The sequence below is a fragment of the Orbicella franksi genome, chromosome 12, assembly GCF_964199315.1.
Source record: "Orbicella franksi chromosome 12, jaOrbFran1.1, whole genome shotgun sequence".
Classification (NCBI taxonomy): domain Eukaryota; kingdom Metazoa; phylum Cnidaria; class Anthozoa; order Scleractinia; family Merulinidae; genus Orbicella; species Orbicella franksi.
This window is the reverse complement of record NC_138156.1, coordinates 9,043,877-9,061,261: the sequence shown is the minus strand read 5'-3', so window position 1 is coordinate 9,061,261 and position 17,385 is coordinate 9,043,877. Positions and strand designations below refer to the sequence as shown.

Here is a 17,385-nt window from a genome sequence, read left to right as displayed (position 1 = left end):
TCCAGATGCTTTGACACATTGTGAAAATATATTAATCTGATTCTTTAAAGTCATTAAAATTACGTACATACACTTGAGCTAGTTCCAATATTATATTTTCTCCTTTTGTTTTTAGGAATGCTCTTTACTTAGGAAAAGATAGAACGAAGGTAGGAAGAGCCTGCATATATCTTTATCGTTGAATGCGTTTTGCCTCCACCGTGTCTATTCCGAGTCTCCAACGCAGGCGCTCTTTGGGCTCGTCACGCAATCTTCCTCCCCCACGTGGAGAGGAAGGAGGAAGATTGCGAGACGAGCCCAAAGAGCGTCTGCGTAGGCTAGTCTATTCCCTGAGCAGAGAGCATGCCCACAGCTTATCAGCCAAGAAAACCAGCCATCATATTGGTAAATTTAGTAGTGTTAACACACTTACTTAAATATGTGTTTCCACACAGAGCGACGGCCTTTGATCTGAGGTGTTTCAGAGACAAAATAATTGTTTTATTCCAAAACACTTACTGGATAAATATATTCCCCTTCACCATAACATTTCCGATAACTCACACCAAAAGTATTAATTTTACAAAATTTGCAACCATAAACAACGACAAACCCGTCGCCAGTCACTAATAATTAGCTATATAAAAGTGACAGAGGGATGGGGAAAAATTATGAGGTTTGCAGTGGATGCTGGTGAGGCATCAATTCAATTTAATAGCAAGTCTATAATATCATGTACCCAAAAGAAAGTTTGCACCTTCTTGTCGACTTTTTGATGAGCAACTCATAAAGGCCTAGTGCAGTGTGGTGTCATTGTGTTGTAGACATTTTGACTCATTTTCACAGTACTGACTACCCTGCCTGCAAATTACTATTTCCTTGCTTCACGTGGAAAAGAGTTTTCTGTGTAGACATCTGCAACCAGGCTCTTGACAGGCCTGCCTGCCAGATGTAACTGTAGCCTCATTGATGCCGCACTGCCATTAGGACAAAGAGGGGAGTTGTTGTCACTTCAGCTTCCCAGAATTGTTGAAGATGAGAGTTTCCAACTGTTCTCACATGATTATACTCTTACTGGACCTGCTTTTCTGCTGTTTAATCCCTTGGGGAGCATACAGCTGAACAGAATACACAGCAAGCACACAACAGAAAGCAAGAGAAAAGTAAGGTGTTCATCCAGAGGAAATCCATGTTTGTAACCCTTGCTTATTGACCAGGCAAACACGCTTCCAGCAAACAGTGGTGCTAAAGTCCTAAGACAAGTAGAGCACAAAAATGCTTGTTACTGTAAACTTCTGAAAACAAGTATTCCCACCCCACAAAAAAATAAAGTACTTACACAAATGAAATACATTACTTGCAAAAAACGTTCGGACGTTTCATTTTTGGACACTTTTTATCTCATTTCAGACAACTTTCGGACAACAATTTCGGACACTGTGATGAAACATAGCTAAAGCAATTTTGCGCCCACAGAACACGAATTAGACTGAGACATTATCTGTCAAAATGATAGTTTTACTATACCCTCAAGGCTACAGAGATACCCTGACAAGAAAATAACACAAATGCATGTCAAGCAGTGTCTCAAGTAGAGTTTGCGCTATAAAGGAAACTAAGAGCTTTAAAGCTACTTTAAAATTTTATACTGTACTCACTATTGTAAATATTTTGGATGCTTAAAAATTTCGGACGGTTATATTTTCGGACACTGTTTTTGTCCAAAATTAAAATCGTCGGAAATTTTTGCACGTCATTGCAAACATGGAGATGTTAAGAACGAGATTATTAAATAACTAGTTTGCACAGCTCAGACATTACACCTAAGGATCTTAGATTCTCTCTACAATATGCCTGTATTTTGTTTTTTGGATTGGATCATAATATCATTAATAAGTATTTTGTGATGGGACTTTTGACTGATGTCATGCAATCTAAACAATTTTTCGTATTTTAAATGTGCAGTTAACAAATAAATATACAAAGAAAGAAAGAAAGAAAGACAGAAAGAAAGACAGAAAGAAAGAAAGACAGAAAGAAAGACAGAAAGAAAGAAAGACAGAAAGAACGGCAGAAAGAAAGAAAGACAGAAAGAAAGAAAGAAAGAAAGAAAGAAAGACAGAAAGAAATAGCCAAACAACTATTAAAAATTGTTATAGTGTACGTGTGTTGAAAGAATTGAGGTATGTTTTGACATTATAATTTGGTACTTGTCAGTATTCCACTGTTATTTTTTCTCTTTACCTGGATATTGAAGATGCCGTCATGGCTAGACCATTAACAGAGCCAAGGAGTTCACTAGGAACTGAATTGTTCACAAGGATTACCGTCGAGCTGAAACCACAACCAACACCTAACTTTAAGGGTAGGAGAATGCCAATCAGCAGAGGCCACAGCACTGTAGATCTGAAAATTTGCCAATCAAGAATATTAATAAGGCGGCCTGTCACAGATATCGAGGAGCAACACCGGAACACTGCATTGTATTTTCAGGGAAAATACCACTACTCATGGAATACCACTTATTTCAGTCTGCTTCAGCCAAGTGACTCAGCCAAGTGACCCATATGGGCAGCCTAACGCCCTCTTTACACGTCCCAGGTTGCTTTTTACCCTGGGTTGAATCACCGCAGAAAGTGCTAAAAGTAAACACTTTACACCAACCCGGATTGTCAGTCTGCAATAGCGTGTGGCTTGCTTCGAGGATGACCTGGGCCAGCCTTTCTACCGATCAAAAACTGAAAACATGGGCTAGAAAGACGACAAACAAAAAACCTAGAAAGTATAACAGAATGGTGAGAGGTCCTGATGTGCTAACCCAAAAAAAAAACAACAAAAACATGGTTATTTGACTGAAAGTACCAACCTGGGTTAGCTTTTGGCCCACTGTTTACATAGAAGAATTGACGAAATTTCAACCCTACTTGCCAAGTCAACCCGAGTCTCGACAAGGGTTACCTGGCAAGGGGGGCTGACCCGGCTTGACTACTGTTTTCATGTAAACGCTTATAAACATTTGATTGTTAGAGGGTTACCCGCCGCAGTGATTCAACCCAGGGTAAAAAGCAACAACCCGAGATCGTTTAAAGAGGGCCTAAATTGTGCCGTACCCAGTCCCCTGGGATTAATAGGGAGTTGGTATGGCTAAACGTAGGCTACCATATGGGTCACTTGGCTAAAGCAAAATTTCCCTTTTTTATTACCCAATAGTTTTCATAAATTACCTGTCATAATAAGTGTTTATAGCAGACAGAGATGCCATCAGTATTCCCATGATGGCATTTACCAGTTGAAAAACCTGTAAGCAAAGGGAGTAACGTTAGAATTTTTATGCACAAGTTGATTTTTGAAAAAGTGAAACTGGTATGTTTGAAGTGCAGTAGTAATTTTCATACATCTGAATGCTTTGTTTTAATTAATGATGTGGAAAAATGTTACATTTTTTACATAAAAATAGCGCATTAAAATTTTAAGAAATTAAAAACCTCACCCTTTTTGCTCCAAGTCGTCTTTCAAACTGAAATAAAGCAAAGTGCAAAACCCTATGAATTTATGTAAATTTTGAAGCTAAACTTAGCACTTGCTTTGATTCATTAATTGTCTGGGCCTAGGGCAGGGACTTTTCATGGGTATTAAATAGCTGTGCATGTTTATTTCAGCATTGTTCATAACACAATGAGTTATGTTTGAGGTTACTTCTTTTGGAGGGTCATTACATTCAGAGGATTATTGCTTTTAGCTTTTACTAACAAAAGCAAAATTTTACAACCATTTTCCAAAGATCACTACAATGATTATCAGTTGAGTAAGGCATGACGAAAGTGTGGTGACCAGGTTTTTATGTTCAACTTGAGTTGTTGTCATGGGCAACTGGCTCCATTTCCAGTGGCAACTTGTTGACCTCTGACATCACTGGCAGCAAAGCGCACAAAATTACAGGCAGCAATATTGTTACCATTGGAAAAGATGAAAGCCGCCTGTGGTAACACCGTAATTCTAAGTCCAAAACTTTGTCACCAAAACTATGTTGCACCTTCCTCAACTGATAATTGTAGTAATTCAGGCCGAGGGAGTTATTACTTTTGACACTTTTTGGTAATAATAAGTAGATGCTACAGCATTTACTTGTTTCCTAAATTGCCATATGTAACAAGTTTTCAAGCTGAGGGAATCTTTAACATTCAACACTAGAGAACCACTTGATTGTTTTCAATAGTACTTTTGCAAGTCTGCATTGTTTTAATTCACCCCCTCTTTAAAATTTATGTATACGTACCTTGGGATATGTCCACATCTGAAGAAACAGGAGAGGTGCTGCAACACACAGTAATGCAGTACCTATTTGGTTTGTTGAGAATCCAAGTCCACCTATCACAACAGTAAATAAGAATGAAGACAGCAACACCAACAAATCAGTTCTTTCAATCACAGATCTGAATTATGTAATCACCTTAAATTACTCTAAGATGTTACATGTACATCAGAGCTAATAATACATGCATATACTGGTAAGGAGAACTACCATTAAAGTGAATGATTAGATGAAATTGTCGGACCAAGTGCTCCCTCTTAAGAGCCATTTTCTTTTTACTTAAGAATGTCTGCTCAGTCGTTGTATTTTGAGTTATTTTCAGGCCAAGTACAAAATTACCTTTAAATTGAAGGAAACCTGAAAATAGTAGTTTACTATTAAGAAAGAAAAACTCTGGCAAAAAGATATTATTAGGCCACAAAGGAACAAGGATGGTTAAAGATGGAGAAGACCAACAGATTTGAAATGACAAACTTGAAAAATTTAGGCTGAACTTTTCAAGATGCGCAAAATGTGACATACTGCTCCTTTAAGTACCCCCATATATTTTCCATTAAGCACTCCTTCGAATAAGCTCTCCCACTGTAAAAGTGACATTCAGGACATAAACATATATAGAATAGGTCAGATTCTGCATTTGAGAAGGCGTTATGTGGTCTGAGAATTAGCCTGAAAATGGTTTTGAAATAAACTGACAAGGGATTGAAAATTTTGGTTAAACTTCATTTCTGTTCTTTTGATAAAAAAAAAAAAGAAAATATGAAAGAGTTGATACTGTTTTTCCAACATTCAGCAGGGCTGGTGTTAAGTTTTGATTCATCTGTAGCTTCACACCCGTAGCAAACTTGTACCAACAACAGGTAAATTCACCCTTAATATTAAGGGCCCATTAAACACACCTTGCGGTAGCAGATGTTACGGGTTACAGCCCTTATTGACAGCCCTGTTCTACTATAGAACCAATTTAGCTCACCATTTTCAGCTTGAGTGGCTGCCCAGAGTGAAAAAAGCTCATCAAAACCAATGACGATAAATGAATAAACACAGTAAACAGCAATGGCAATCATTGTTGAACGAGTTCTGCAATCATAACACAGAATATGGCTTGCAACTGAATGATTAAGTCACATTAATTAAAATATATGCTTGCACCATTAAAGATACTTGAGTTGTTACAGTGTGACTTCTCCAACCAAGATTTTCAAACTTATTTTGCTAAAAACAGAAGAGAAAATCCCACAATTCATATTCACTTGTTTTCTCTTAAAAGAGGGTGGGTGTCCACATGATGCCTTGACACCCATAGATCTGGCTTAAGACATTGTTTGGGATTTAATGGATAAATTTAAAAGAGAAATAAATGATAAAACAAAATGTTTTGGCACAGCGTTGCCATCATCAGAAAACCATCAACAATCTACACACAACCTATATTCACTGGATCTTTACAAGTACGGGTACATGTACACATTGGAAACGTTTTGAAAACCTGAATGTAAAGGAAACAAAACCCCCCTTTACTCACATCAACTGCTGAATGTTGTTCATTTGCATTTGATAATGGCAACAAGGAGTTGTCATCAAAACATTGCATGTTTTGCTTAGCTTTCCAACTTCCGAATCTTCTCACACACATGTGCAATCCTAAAAAAAATACTGGCAGTATCTACCTGAATAAAATTGCAATTTTGCTGTTCCTAAAACATCGACAACATCCATATCCTGTGCACTGCCACCTTTTACAGCCACAGCAGTTTCCGACATCTTCTTTTGTTTCACTGTCAGCATCCCTGACAAAGATTTCTAGTTCTTCTGCTTCTTGGAAACTGGAATTTTCTTTACAAGTTTTATCAGAGTCCACCAGTAATCTCTGCTGATTACAATCCTCTTGATTATCTACAGAGCTAATTGTGCTTTGTAAGGCTAGTTCACCAATTTCGCTTACTGTAGATGCTTCACTTTCACTGTCAAATTTTAAAAAAACAATAATTAAAAAGTATTATCGATGAAAAAAAAGAAAATAATTGCATTAAAGTTATTAACCTTTCTGGACCAACATTTGTCAAAGTGGGCTAACTGCAGCCATGGTGAAAGTATAAAATGTATAAACACAAATAATTATGGGTTATTATTATCAACATGTAGTCATCCAACGTCCTGGGGGGGACTCCCATATATAAAGGACAGGGGCACTCATCGCAAATTTTGAAAAGAACCCCTAAGAGGTGCCAAGATCCTGCACTGTGTGTGTGGCTTGAAATTTTTTCACTGCTAAGAGATACAAATTCTATAACAAAAGATTATCTCCTGTCATATTTTTTTCGGCTCAGTACTCTACAAGGTACTGCATAAGCTCCTGCTGCGGACCTTTTGCGGCTGAACATGGCTAAGAGGAACCAAAACCACATTGTTTAACAGCTACAATAAGCACCCCTGTCCTTTTATATGGGAGTTCCCCCCCCCTACCCCGAGTCCAAAGTAGCTATCATATTTTGGATTTTTACTACATCTTCATCATAGTCTGATCTGAATTTTTTCTGGTTGCCAAATCATGAATCGGTGTTTCGTTCAACAGACAAGGACTGTTTATCAAAAATATATTAAACAAGTGATATAATAAAGAAAATTATTTGGTTCAAAATATATTACCTTTTAACAAGAGTTTCTGGTAAAAGGAAGTAGGTCAACACAAATGAAATAAGTAGTATTCCACAATTAAACAGACATGGAAGGAAAAACGCAAATTTGTCGAAAAAAGAACCTGAAAAACAGCCAGTAATCAATAAAATTAGTCAGAGCAAATGATCCTGCAGTTTGCCTTATTCACAAAATGGTAATGAAGTTAAGGTTATTTGTTGGTTGCACACAGACACTTTGCTTTTTTCCAAGAAAGGTAACTACCTAGAAAATGTGTACCCACTGGATTTGTTTCACAATAGGCATAATGCCCTTGATGATTGATTGAAATTCTGTGCATAATCTTATCTAAGAAATAACTGTTTTTCTTGAAATTAAAAAGAATAAACTGCATCCTTAGCATCATCATGTACTTACAGACAAAATAGAGACATAACTGACAATTTGCTTACTTAGAGTTTATACTTCTGGGTCCAGTTGTTTAAACCTGCCATTAGCGCTAATCGGGGATTAAATTGCTTAAACAATGATTAAAATTTAATCTGTGATTAGATTGCGTTGCTCAAAGCCCGGTTCACGCTAATCAAATTCTAATCGGCGGGTTAAATTTAATACACCTCCAGAGGAGGATTAACTGTCTAATCTGCCAATTAAACTTGAAGAAAAATGTCTGGCTTGTTGTTTCATCTCCCTTGCATTGGACAAATGTTATCAGATATAATCTTAACATACTCGCTTATAGTAAGTAAGAGCTTCAAGCTCATTACAGATTCAGGAGAGCATCCATTGAATACACCACAAATGTCACACATGCAGATTTGTGGAGAAAATCGAAGCGCAGCCATGCTCTTGAACCAATAGACCAAAGTGCTGCTAGCACTAAGATTTTATTCTAGTGGCAACTTTCTTCAAGTTATCAGCGATACAGTTGGAGTGAACAAGGCCACAGTTTCACACGCAGTTTTTTCGCCACGGAAGCCATTTGAAAACAAAAGTTTTGTGCAATTCTGTGATGTAAAATAGCATAAGAATACATTATAATAAATTAAAATAATCCACTTTACGCTTAATCATGGATTAGTTAATCGGCGGATTATAAATCTCCTTTAGAGCAACCATTTTCTAAACCCCAATTAGCTAACCCATGATTAGGAAATTTAATCAACGATTAGGCTTAATTGGAGGTTAGTTTAATTGCAGTTTTGAACAACTGGGCCCCGATTCCACAGTTAAAAACAATCAACACTCTTTATTTCAAAATTAATGAGGTGACATCAATTTGAAGGATCAAAATATTCAATTATTTAAATTTGGTGTAGCAAAAATGTTTATTATGAGGCTTAATGTGTTTGTGGCTGATATAATGCACACTCTGGTTGGCTAATTCTAGGGCATTATTCTTCTGTAATGCCCTGTGACTGGCCAATCATGGGCCTGCAAAAGCAAAGCAAAAAGCGGGACATAATAAACAACCCAATAACGTGGTTGTTCAGTCTTTACGGGAAAATCTAACACCTTGGCCATGCCGTATTGACCTCACTATCACAAGGTGTCAGTTTGAGATTTCCCGTTAAGACCTCACTCTCAGTTCATAAGTAGTTAATTAAATAGTACGTGGATATCGATCAGAATACACTGAGTGTTTTGACTGTAACCAGAAACATAGTGTGATGGTGACTTCATTATTCAGCTTGACCAATATCATTATTTTAAAGGGCTACAGTAAATAAGAAATCATTTTGAATACACACCTTCTGTAAACACACTGGAATATTTTTGTACAGGCTCAGCAAGATAACCTTGAAGTGATGAAACATTTAGTTAGTAATAGTTTTCACAGAGATGTAAGTGTTACCAGTTGTACTATACTCCACCATCTGCAAGGCTGTCATTAAGAGCCGTAACCCGTAACACCTGGTACAGCTGAGTATGCTTGATTTTCCGTTGATGCCATGGGTGAAATTGCCTGTTGTTGACAGAATTGACCCACAAAGTAACAAATTTGCTATGGGTGTGGAGAACAAGGCTACAGGTGACTCAAAACTTAAAGACAGCCCTGGATCTGCCCTTGAGCATTTCATCATGCATAATTTTTGGAAGTATTTTTTAACTTGTACTTGTCAATAAAGCCTTTTGAGAAAAGCATACAAGCATACATATCAGTCATGAAAGGTTTTGTGGGTGGTGGCATTTTACAGTTGCTTGATCAAAGTTCAGAGTGTTTTTTGCAAAGAAGGGCAAAACCAGATGAAATGACTTTTCTTTTTTTCTTGCTGAAAAACCATACACTTCAATCATCACTAATAAATACGACCCAAAGTATCTTTGCAATATCACATGTACACTACTATAATAACTGCTTTTGTAGGACAACCCTTCCTGCAACAGCGGCATCACGATTATGTTTCACTTTCTTTGGGGACCGTTCACTGCTGGAGAACACTGTCCCTTCATGCCACGTGACACATAGGGTCTTACCACTGGAGACTTGATACATGTACTTAAAGATTTATTACACATTGTGGTGTTCAGTCTAAGCTTGCAATTGGACTGGAAGTTTTCTAAAATCTTCAGCTTGTCTTTAGATGCAATCTTTGAACCTTTCTGGATTAATTTTATTTAGAAATTGGCAGGTACAAAACACAGGTCACAGGAAATAAGAACTTTTATGTGCCACTGCTACTATTGAGAGCCAAGTGGAAACAGGCTTATTCAGGCTAACCTGAGTGTTTTTTCAGGCTAACCAGTGTGACCTGTCACCTGCTTTTTGTACCTGTCCTTTTAGTGTACAAACTGCAACTTACCCCCGATACTTGGTCCTACAATGAGTCCCATATTCCAAGCCGTCAGTATCACTGATACAGCCAAGGCCTTATGAAGAAAATTAGACAAGATGTCAAAATAGTTTGATTAGTTGTATTTCAGAAGATTTTTTAAGCAGATTGTCGGGCTAATGGTTCAAGAGGGAAATTAGACTATGTGTTCATTTTTCTTTTACTCAAAACAATTTGTAGGCGCTGTGGTCTGTGCAGTCTAAGATATAGAAAAATCAAAATTGTTTGGGGGGGGGGGGAAGGGGGGAAAATGTTTCCAAGACGCTCGAAAATCAAATTTTACTGCCAAGTGTCTCAACACTTCTGTCGCCCATTGTAGGCTTGGGGTGATGATTATACAGTCAGCAAATATCATTAAAAAATATGCATAAGAATTGTTATTACATGTACTCACCTGATTAGTATCATCACTGATTTCTGAAACAATTGCTTTAGCAGTTCCTATGACCCCTGAAACAAACAAGATCAAAATAATTTAAAGTATTTAACTGATTCAGAAGTATTTTAGTACTTTTAACATGAATACTTTACTTGAAAGGAAATCTTGGCTTTTAAAAATAGCTTCTTAGTGATGTCAGTACTATTGCACATTCTTGTGAATTTTCAGTTTCAAGTCAAGTCAACATATTGTATGATAATTATACAACAACAACAACAACAACAACAATTATAGTTTATTGACACTCCCCTGATGGGGCTTTTCAGTGACAATACAAGAGAGCTAAACTGAGTTAAAAGAAGTGGTTTACAATTCAATTAAAAGGGAAAGAATGCAATAAACATTAAACAACATACAATTCATCATACAACAAATACTAAAATGTAGGGACACACCATCTGACATGCTATTTAAAAGTCAGTCATCAATTTGTTTACCAGGTAAAATTTAAAAGTAGAAAAAGAGTTTGCGGTTCTAAGAGTATTGTCTAGATTTTTCCAGATGTGCACCATGCGGTAGTAGCATGTTCTCTGTCCGGCACTCCACTTATACAAAGGGATGTTTAATAGTTGACAACTTTGGGTTACATGTACGCCCCGGTGATCGCAATTCTTGTCATGAATATTGATCACTTATACAAAGGGATGTTCAATAGTTAACAACTTTGGGTCATACGCCCGGTGACTGCAATTCTTGTCATGAATATTGATCACTGAGATAATGAGGCGCTTGACCAGACACACATTTAAATGCCACGACAGGGTCACGGAAGAACGGTCACCGATTTTGTTGAATTGGAAGCTGAAGTAGCTCTCTTAATGTGGGGCTTATATGATCAAACTTAATGGTTCCTGTAACAATACGGTGGCAAAGTTCTGCACAAAGGTCTATACAATGCTTCTGATGTGTATTTTGGATTATATTGTATAATAGTTCTACCATAAAATCCCATCATAAGACCTCTGACAGCATAATGATGGCACACCACTTTCGTTCTACCTGCAAAATTTGTCTAGTTCAGTAGGCCAGAGATTTTTGCCTGAATATACCAGGATTCCTGAAAATGACTTCCCATACCCCAAGAAGTCTAGAGATTTCCAAAGGTTTTCCAAATATTTGCTAGTCTATCCCAGGATTTCTTTCACCAAATGTCACCTCATTAATTTTCACTACTTTCTCTTCTAAAATCAAAGAATTTGGTACCAGCACTGTCATTTACCACTACATGACCTTTTGTTTACTGGTATGGTACTGGTTTGAGTGTACAGCTTGCATTTTAATGGCCCATAATTAATATACTTGTAAGTAAATGTAATTCAGTATTATTCATAGCACGAAGGTTAATATTTAAATGCCAATTTGAACAGACATACCATTGGTCAATCCAACAAAAAATCTGGTAATGATGGCCATGGTGAGAGACACTGATAATCCAAAACTAGCCATACCAATAATAGTAAGCACAAGGGAGATTAATATGACAGGCCTTCGACCAATTTTATCTGTGAGCCATCCCCAGAAGTAGCTGAAATACAGAATATAAATTATTGCATTTAAATTAGATAAAAAGAGTTTTCCCTAGCTCAGCAAAGAAGCATACACATGTATATCATCAGGATCCCCTGTTCCAGTGACTGGCCTGCATACATGTATTGAGTCGTTTTCGTTGTGCAAGGGTTTTCTACTTTAAAGTGGTACTATGATCAAATTTTTACCCCTTAAATTTTTAGATTTATTACACAGAACTCCACAAAAGATTAAAAATGCTGTTTACCTTTTACAAAATTTGCATTGGTTCGAAGATATTTACGTTTTCAAAATGCGTAAAATATGCAAATGAGAGGACTGATGAAGTCATACACTCAAACACCAAATATTACATCAAGGATATAAACAGAGCTACATGTGTCTCGGTCACCTTGCAGCACTTGGCAGGCATAGTTCTATGTGCAATAGTTCTACATGCAACACACCTATGGCCATAATATGTCATAGTACCTCTTAAGAAAACAGCTAGAGCACCTGTCCAATAATAATGTAAGCTGCCTTTAGTAACCATTGTTGTCGAAACTGTCATAGATGATGAAATTTTGGTCCAAGAGGATGCATATGAAGAAACAAGTTTTAGGTGATTTCTACCACAAGTCATTAAAAGCTATATGCAGGTTATACAATTTATATGAATATCAGACAAACTGAAATGCTACATGTATGTAGGCTATAATACGTTCTTCACAGTAGAACCCTCATCCTCATAAATGGGACCCCCTAGGAACAAGGAAAAGTGTCCCTTTGTGGGTTTCCCAAGTTTGGCCAGCATTGTTTATAATCAAAACCAAATTTGCTAATGACATTAGTATGGGAGAAATAATAAATAATGTTTATAATTTATGTTTAGTTAATTCTCCACAAAGAGTTCACCTACCATCCCAAAGTACGTCCAAGAAACATCGAGGAAGCAATGACACCTGCATAATAGCCTAAAAAATAAAACAAGCAATGTTTAATTAGTAATCAAATAAATAGTGAATAACTGTTAACTATGATTTTAATAGATTAACGGAAATAATCCAAATTCCTCAACAATAAAACCTTGAGAAAGTGGACACGCAAGTTTAAAAAATGCTTATTGTTTCTAAACAGTTATACAGAGGAATTACGATTCCACAACATAATTTGTTTATGGGAAAATTAACTGAAAAAATTATAATCTAGTTCTCTGCAGGCAATACTAGAGGACTATAGCAATGCAAAAACCTACTTGAAATAAACATGAGTACAAGTTTGGGTAAAATCCTCAACTGGAAGTCTGTTTCATACAGCGTAGTATATATTTTGATTCATGCTTTCATTCACTTTAACATGTTACATGTACATAAGAAATATAATTCCCAACCTGTGTCTTCATCTGATATTCCAAAACTCTGGCAAAACAAAATAAATTAAATTTGTTAAAAGAAAAACTTAATTAGATTTCCCTGTTTTTATTTCAAATGGTGATTATTTTGCTAAACCTAAGCAAAGTGACATCTTTCTTCATGGGCTGGGGGGTACTCCATGACATTTTTAAAGGGGTTGTGCGACAAGGACTCTAATTCGAGGATATATGGTACATTATATTTATATTGTTATTAACATCGATCTCAGACCTCACCTTCACCATAGCTGGTAAGAATGGAAACAATATTGTGATACATATTGCACTGCAAAGCTGAAAGAAAGATAGCAATTTTTATATTAAGAATACACCAGTACATTTGAATTGGATTTTTATTTGACTTAAGAGGACTCACAATGGTTTCCATTGGGTAAAGGCCTTAAATCGCCTAGTTTGTATACCATTATTGCAGTTTTTCATGAAAAAAGAATTGTAGTATTGATTCATTTATTGTTAAAAGAGCAAAAAGTATCCTGAAGACAGTTGTCAACCACTTAAATTAAAAGAATTCAGTCAGGTGAAGATCGAACAAGAGTCTCAGAATTGACCAAACCTGTGTTTTTTGTCCCTGAAATTGCTAAGCGATAACACAAATCCCCACCATGCCATGTTGTTTTGACTATTTTGGAACTGAAGAGAACTTCAGAGAATTGTGAACGGCCATTTCAAGTTCATTTATTTAATTATTACCTCAATATTGAGCTACATGTAGCAACCCATGCTGATACTAAAATTAATTAATGTGCTTTATCCAGTCATAACAATGCAAGCAGTTTACACCGCACAAATTTTGAATGCATGCAAATTCTTTCACATTTCTTTACAGGGATTATGTTACAAACTTTGACAAAATTTTTTGAGAGTGCTCTAGTGGAGGCTGGGCCTAGAGCTCACAATTTCTTTTAAAAAACCGAAGGCGTGAAAGCCTGAAAATTCCTCCATCATTCTGGAACTAGCTTATGAGCTGGCTCATGTTTCTGCCTCATACAGACTGCATTTGATTATTGAATGACCAATTGCCTACCTTAAACAACTGGCCTTCTTTAAAAGGTAGAAAAAGGCCGTTTTGCTATTGCATGCCTTAATGAGGGGACAAGGAGATTGGCATTTCCCGTATCCAATATTTTTTTACTCCAAGTTCCCATGCCTTCCTAAGAGGTTTATACCTCCTGGTAATTTTACTAGTGCAAGATACTGCAAGAAGATACAACATTTTTCTCTATTTCTCCTGGCTGCTGCCACCTAGGAAATCGCAATTCCCACCCCCTTCTCCCATTCCTGCCACACCCGCTTTACACCCTGGTTCTCGCCCCCCTGTCTCCCAATACAAACCCTTGTTTAATATGCAATTCACGCAACGTGACAGTATAGAGTAAAACTCGCTTGTCAACAACTGCATGACATGTGGGGCATCTAGAAGGATTATACTCTTCTAAATACGATCCGTCGCAATATTCTGCTAAAATAATCAATCTCAGGACTGATATAAATTATTGAAGCTTAAACAAATGCACTTGGAGACAAAAGCTCTTGGCTTACGTAACATGCAAGGAGGATAAAGCCAGGGAAAATTATCAGCGTTTTACAATGGCACGACATCTGTGAAGAACTACAAATGGCAGAATTCCTTCACGCTATTTGAAGTCCAGCTAATTTTCCCCATAATAGCGAACGTTATAACTTAAGAATAAGTTGTTAAGTTGGTTGTAAGCACATCAAGGTTTAAACTGGCCATAACGAAGTAACTGGTAGTTCAGACCAAAATAAATTAATAAGCTTAAAGTTTCACCTACCACAGAGCAGAATACAATAAATAAAATCTTCCAATTCAATGGATTTGTCCCAGGTGGGTATAATATAGCGCGTAAGCGAGATTTTAAGGCGTCCATCGCGCCTAAATGATTTCTGCTTACATGGCCACATTACAAGGTGTCAAAATTACATACGCCAAGCAGCAGATCACGTGACCGAAGTTAGTATCGGAAGTGATGGGCCAATTGGGCCATCATCTCATGGCTCCCAACTTTATTTTTATACTGTTACTGGCGTTACATTTATTTACTTTATAGATATGCATGTTTTTCGATGGATCTAAAGGCCCTTCATTTTGTAAACAACCCACATTCATCACGGGTTATTCAAGCATTGCAGGAACCGGAACCGGAAATGAAGAGATATCTCAGTGATGCAATACGGCTCAAGACTTACTGAGACTTGCTATAAGGAGCAGTAAAATGCCAACGTAACGAATATAAAAATAGAAACATGCAGTCTCTTAGTGACTAAGCATTTCATGTTTTTGGTTACAAGTGTGGTCTGTGTGATACACTCCATGTCGGCTTCACGAGTCGACCTACATCGACGTGTGGAGGAACATAAGCGATCAACAATCGGCAACCACGTAAAGGATGAAAACGTAAAGGATGAAAACGGAAAGGATCCGGAGACCATTGGAAGCAATTTCGAGATTTTGAAAAAATGTCGGAGTAAACTCGACCGTTTGATTTTTGAAATGTTTTTATTCTGAACAAACAGAGTGACTCGATTCGCACGAAGCTATTTACTTAATTATCTCACTTTTTATATCGTTTCCATCGCCTTAACGTTTTCTTTATCATTTATGCCGCAATTTTCTTGTATTGCTTCTATGTAAATATTTTAGAGTTTTAGTCCGTATCTCGATCATTAGCATTTTCGTAATCGATTGTATATATCATGTTAAGCGCATACGAAAATTCTACTCTTAATGACTTGAAAATGACCATCGAATGGTCGAAACGTCGTTTTTTTAACGTTAATTTTGTATAGTGAAAAGGAAAAAAATTGCCAAAATGAAAGAAACAACGGGACGGGAGAACCCATGTGAAGCGCATGTCAAAAAGTCGAAAGCATCGATGGGAACCTAACAATAATGGCCAGATTTGATACAAATTTTTATCCCAGTGCACTGAAGCTCTCTTACTGAGACTATCATAGGGCTGTTCACCAATCACAATTTTTGCGTGCATAATGAGGGTTTGATCTCAAAGTGAAAAAGTCTAGCAGACTTTTTTTATATTACGCCACTGGGTCTTGAAAAAAATCGCTTAAAACTTATTGCCCGAAGATGTTGATTACACTGAGAAAACCTAAGTAGCTCTTTTGATGCTCTAAATTATTTACTAAGGGAGATGGGATGTTGGCCTTAGAACCAATTCAACAGCGAGGAAACACAATAAATTGTCAGTTTCTCAGAGGTTGTCCCCCCGGCAATTCTTCACATATATGAGCATAGGGATGCGGACATTGAGAATGTCTCGTAATGTGGTTTCAGAATTTTCCATCTGCAGGGGAGGGCGAAACAGCTGTCCACTGTTGCGATCCTACTTTATCGGTTCTTGTCATATTGGTGTCTCGAAACGTTTTTCAAGTAGTATCAGCCTTGCAGTCTATTGCTTGTCTTCATACAATTTTTTTTGGCTTATCAGATCTCTTGTAGATCCTACGTTGGCAGCGTTTATCGTATGCGGTCCCTTGCAGTTTCTGATTTCTCATTCATTTTCGGACCGTAGGTCTTTTCAGATCCGATACGCTGCGTTTTTTTAAGCATGGTATAGGCCATGCGGTTGAATGTTTAAATGTTTAGGCTGGCCTTGTCCAGCCACATTTATTCTTTTGCTTTTCGAGACAGCAATCTTGACACTTAGTCTCCTTGCGCCCCGAAACACGTGATGTGGCAACGCGCGTTTCGGGGCGCAAGTGAGTAAAGTAAAGTACGGAACTTGATATAGTGCACGGGTCATTGTGCAATTTATGTGCGTTGGCTGTTGGGCTAGCGTTACATATCTTCGCTACACAGTGCTGACGAGCCCCAAGAAGGGCGAAACAGCTGTCCACTGTTGCGATCCTACTTTATCGGTTCTTGTCATATTGGTGTCTCGAAACGTTTTTCACGTAGTATCAGCCTTGCAGTCTATTGCTTGTCCTCGCTTTTTGCTCTTAAACACTGTGTAACCTAGTATCAATTATTTCAAAGGTTTACATGTAACTAACATAAGTTAGTTAACGTTCACTATCTGTCCACGCTTTAAGCAGTATGAAACTGTCTCTTGGAAAAATGAGAGAAATAACTTTTTGAGCTAGACACCTAAGAAAAAATTCCTACGGGTGGCGGGGGCATGCCCCCGAGCCCCCCAAGAGGAGCGCTCGTCTTCGGCGCTCTTTTACATGGCTGTCAGTTTATAAACTTCCCTTTTGTTGAGTACTT

General features: G+C 37.3%; 1 protein-coding gene across 1 annotated transcript; it reads right to left on the bottom strand.

Annotated features, from left to right (window-relative positions):
* Nucleotides 1-1,039: 1,039 nt before the first annotated feature.
* On the bottom strand, nucleotides 1,040-15,164 carry LOC145463053 (uncharacterized). The gene is made up of 16 exons (XM_081446763.1): nucleotides 14,933-15,164; nucleotides 13,356-13,412; nucleotides 13,098-13,125; nucleotides 12,627-12,681; nucleotides 11,575-11,726; nucleotides 10,157-10,212; nucleotides 9,733-9,799; nucleotides 8,680-8,727; nucleotides 6,941-7,052; nucleotides 5,962-6,255; nucleotides 5,265-5,371; nucleotides 4,256-4,347; nucleotides 3,470-3,496; nucleotides 3,204-3,277; nucleotides 2,224-2,385; nucleotides 1,040-1,232 (listed from the first exon to the last, which is right to left on the bottom strand). The coding sequence occupies exons 1-16, from the start codon at nucleotides 15,026-15,028 to the stop codon at nucleotides 1,043-1,045; spliced, it is 1,617 nt and encodes a 538-aa protein (XP_081302889.1). The 5' UTR covers nucleotides 15,029-15,164; the 3' UTR covers nucleotides 1,040-1,042.
* Nucleotides 15,165-17,385: the final 2,221 nt, after the last annotated feature.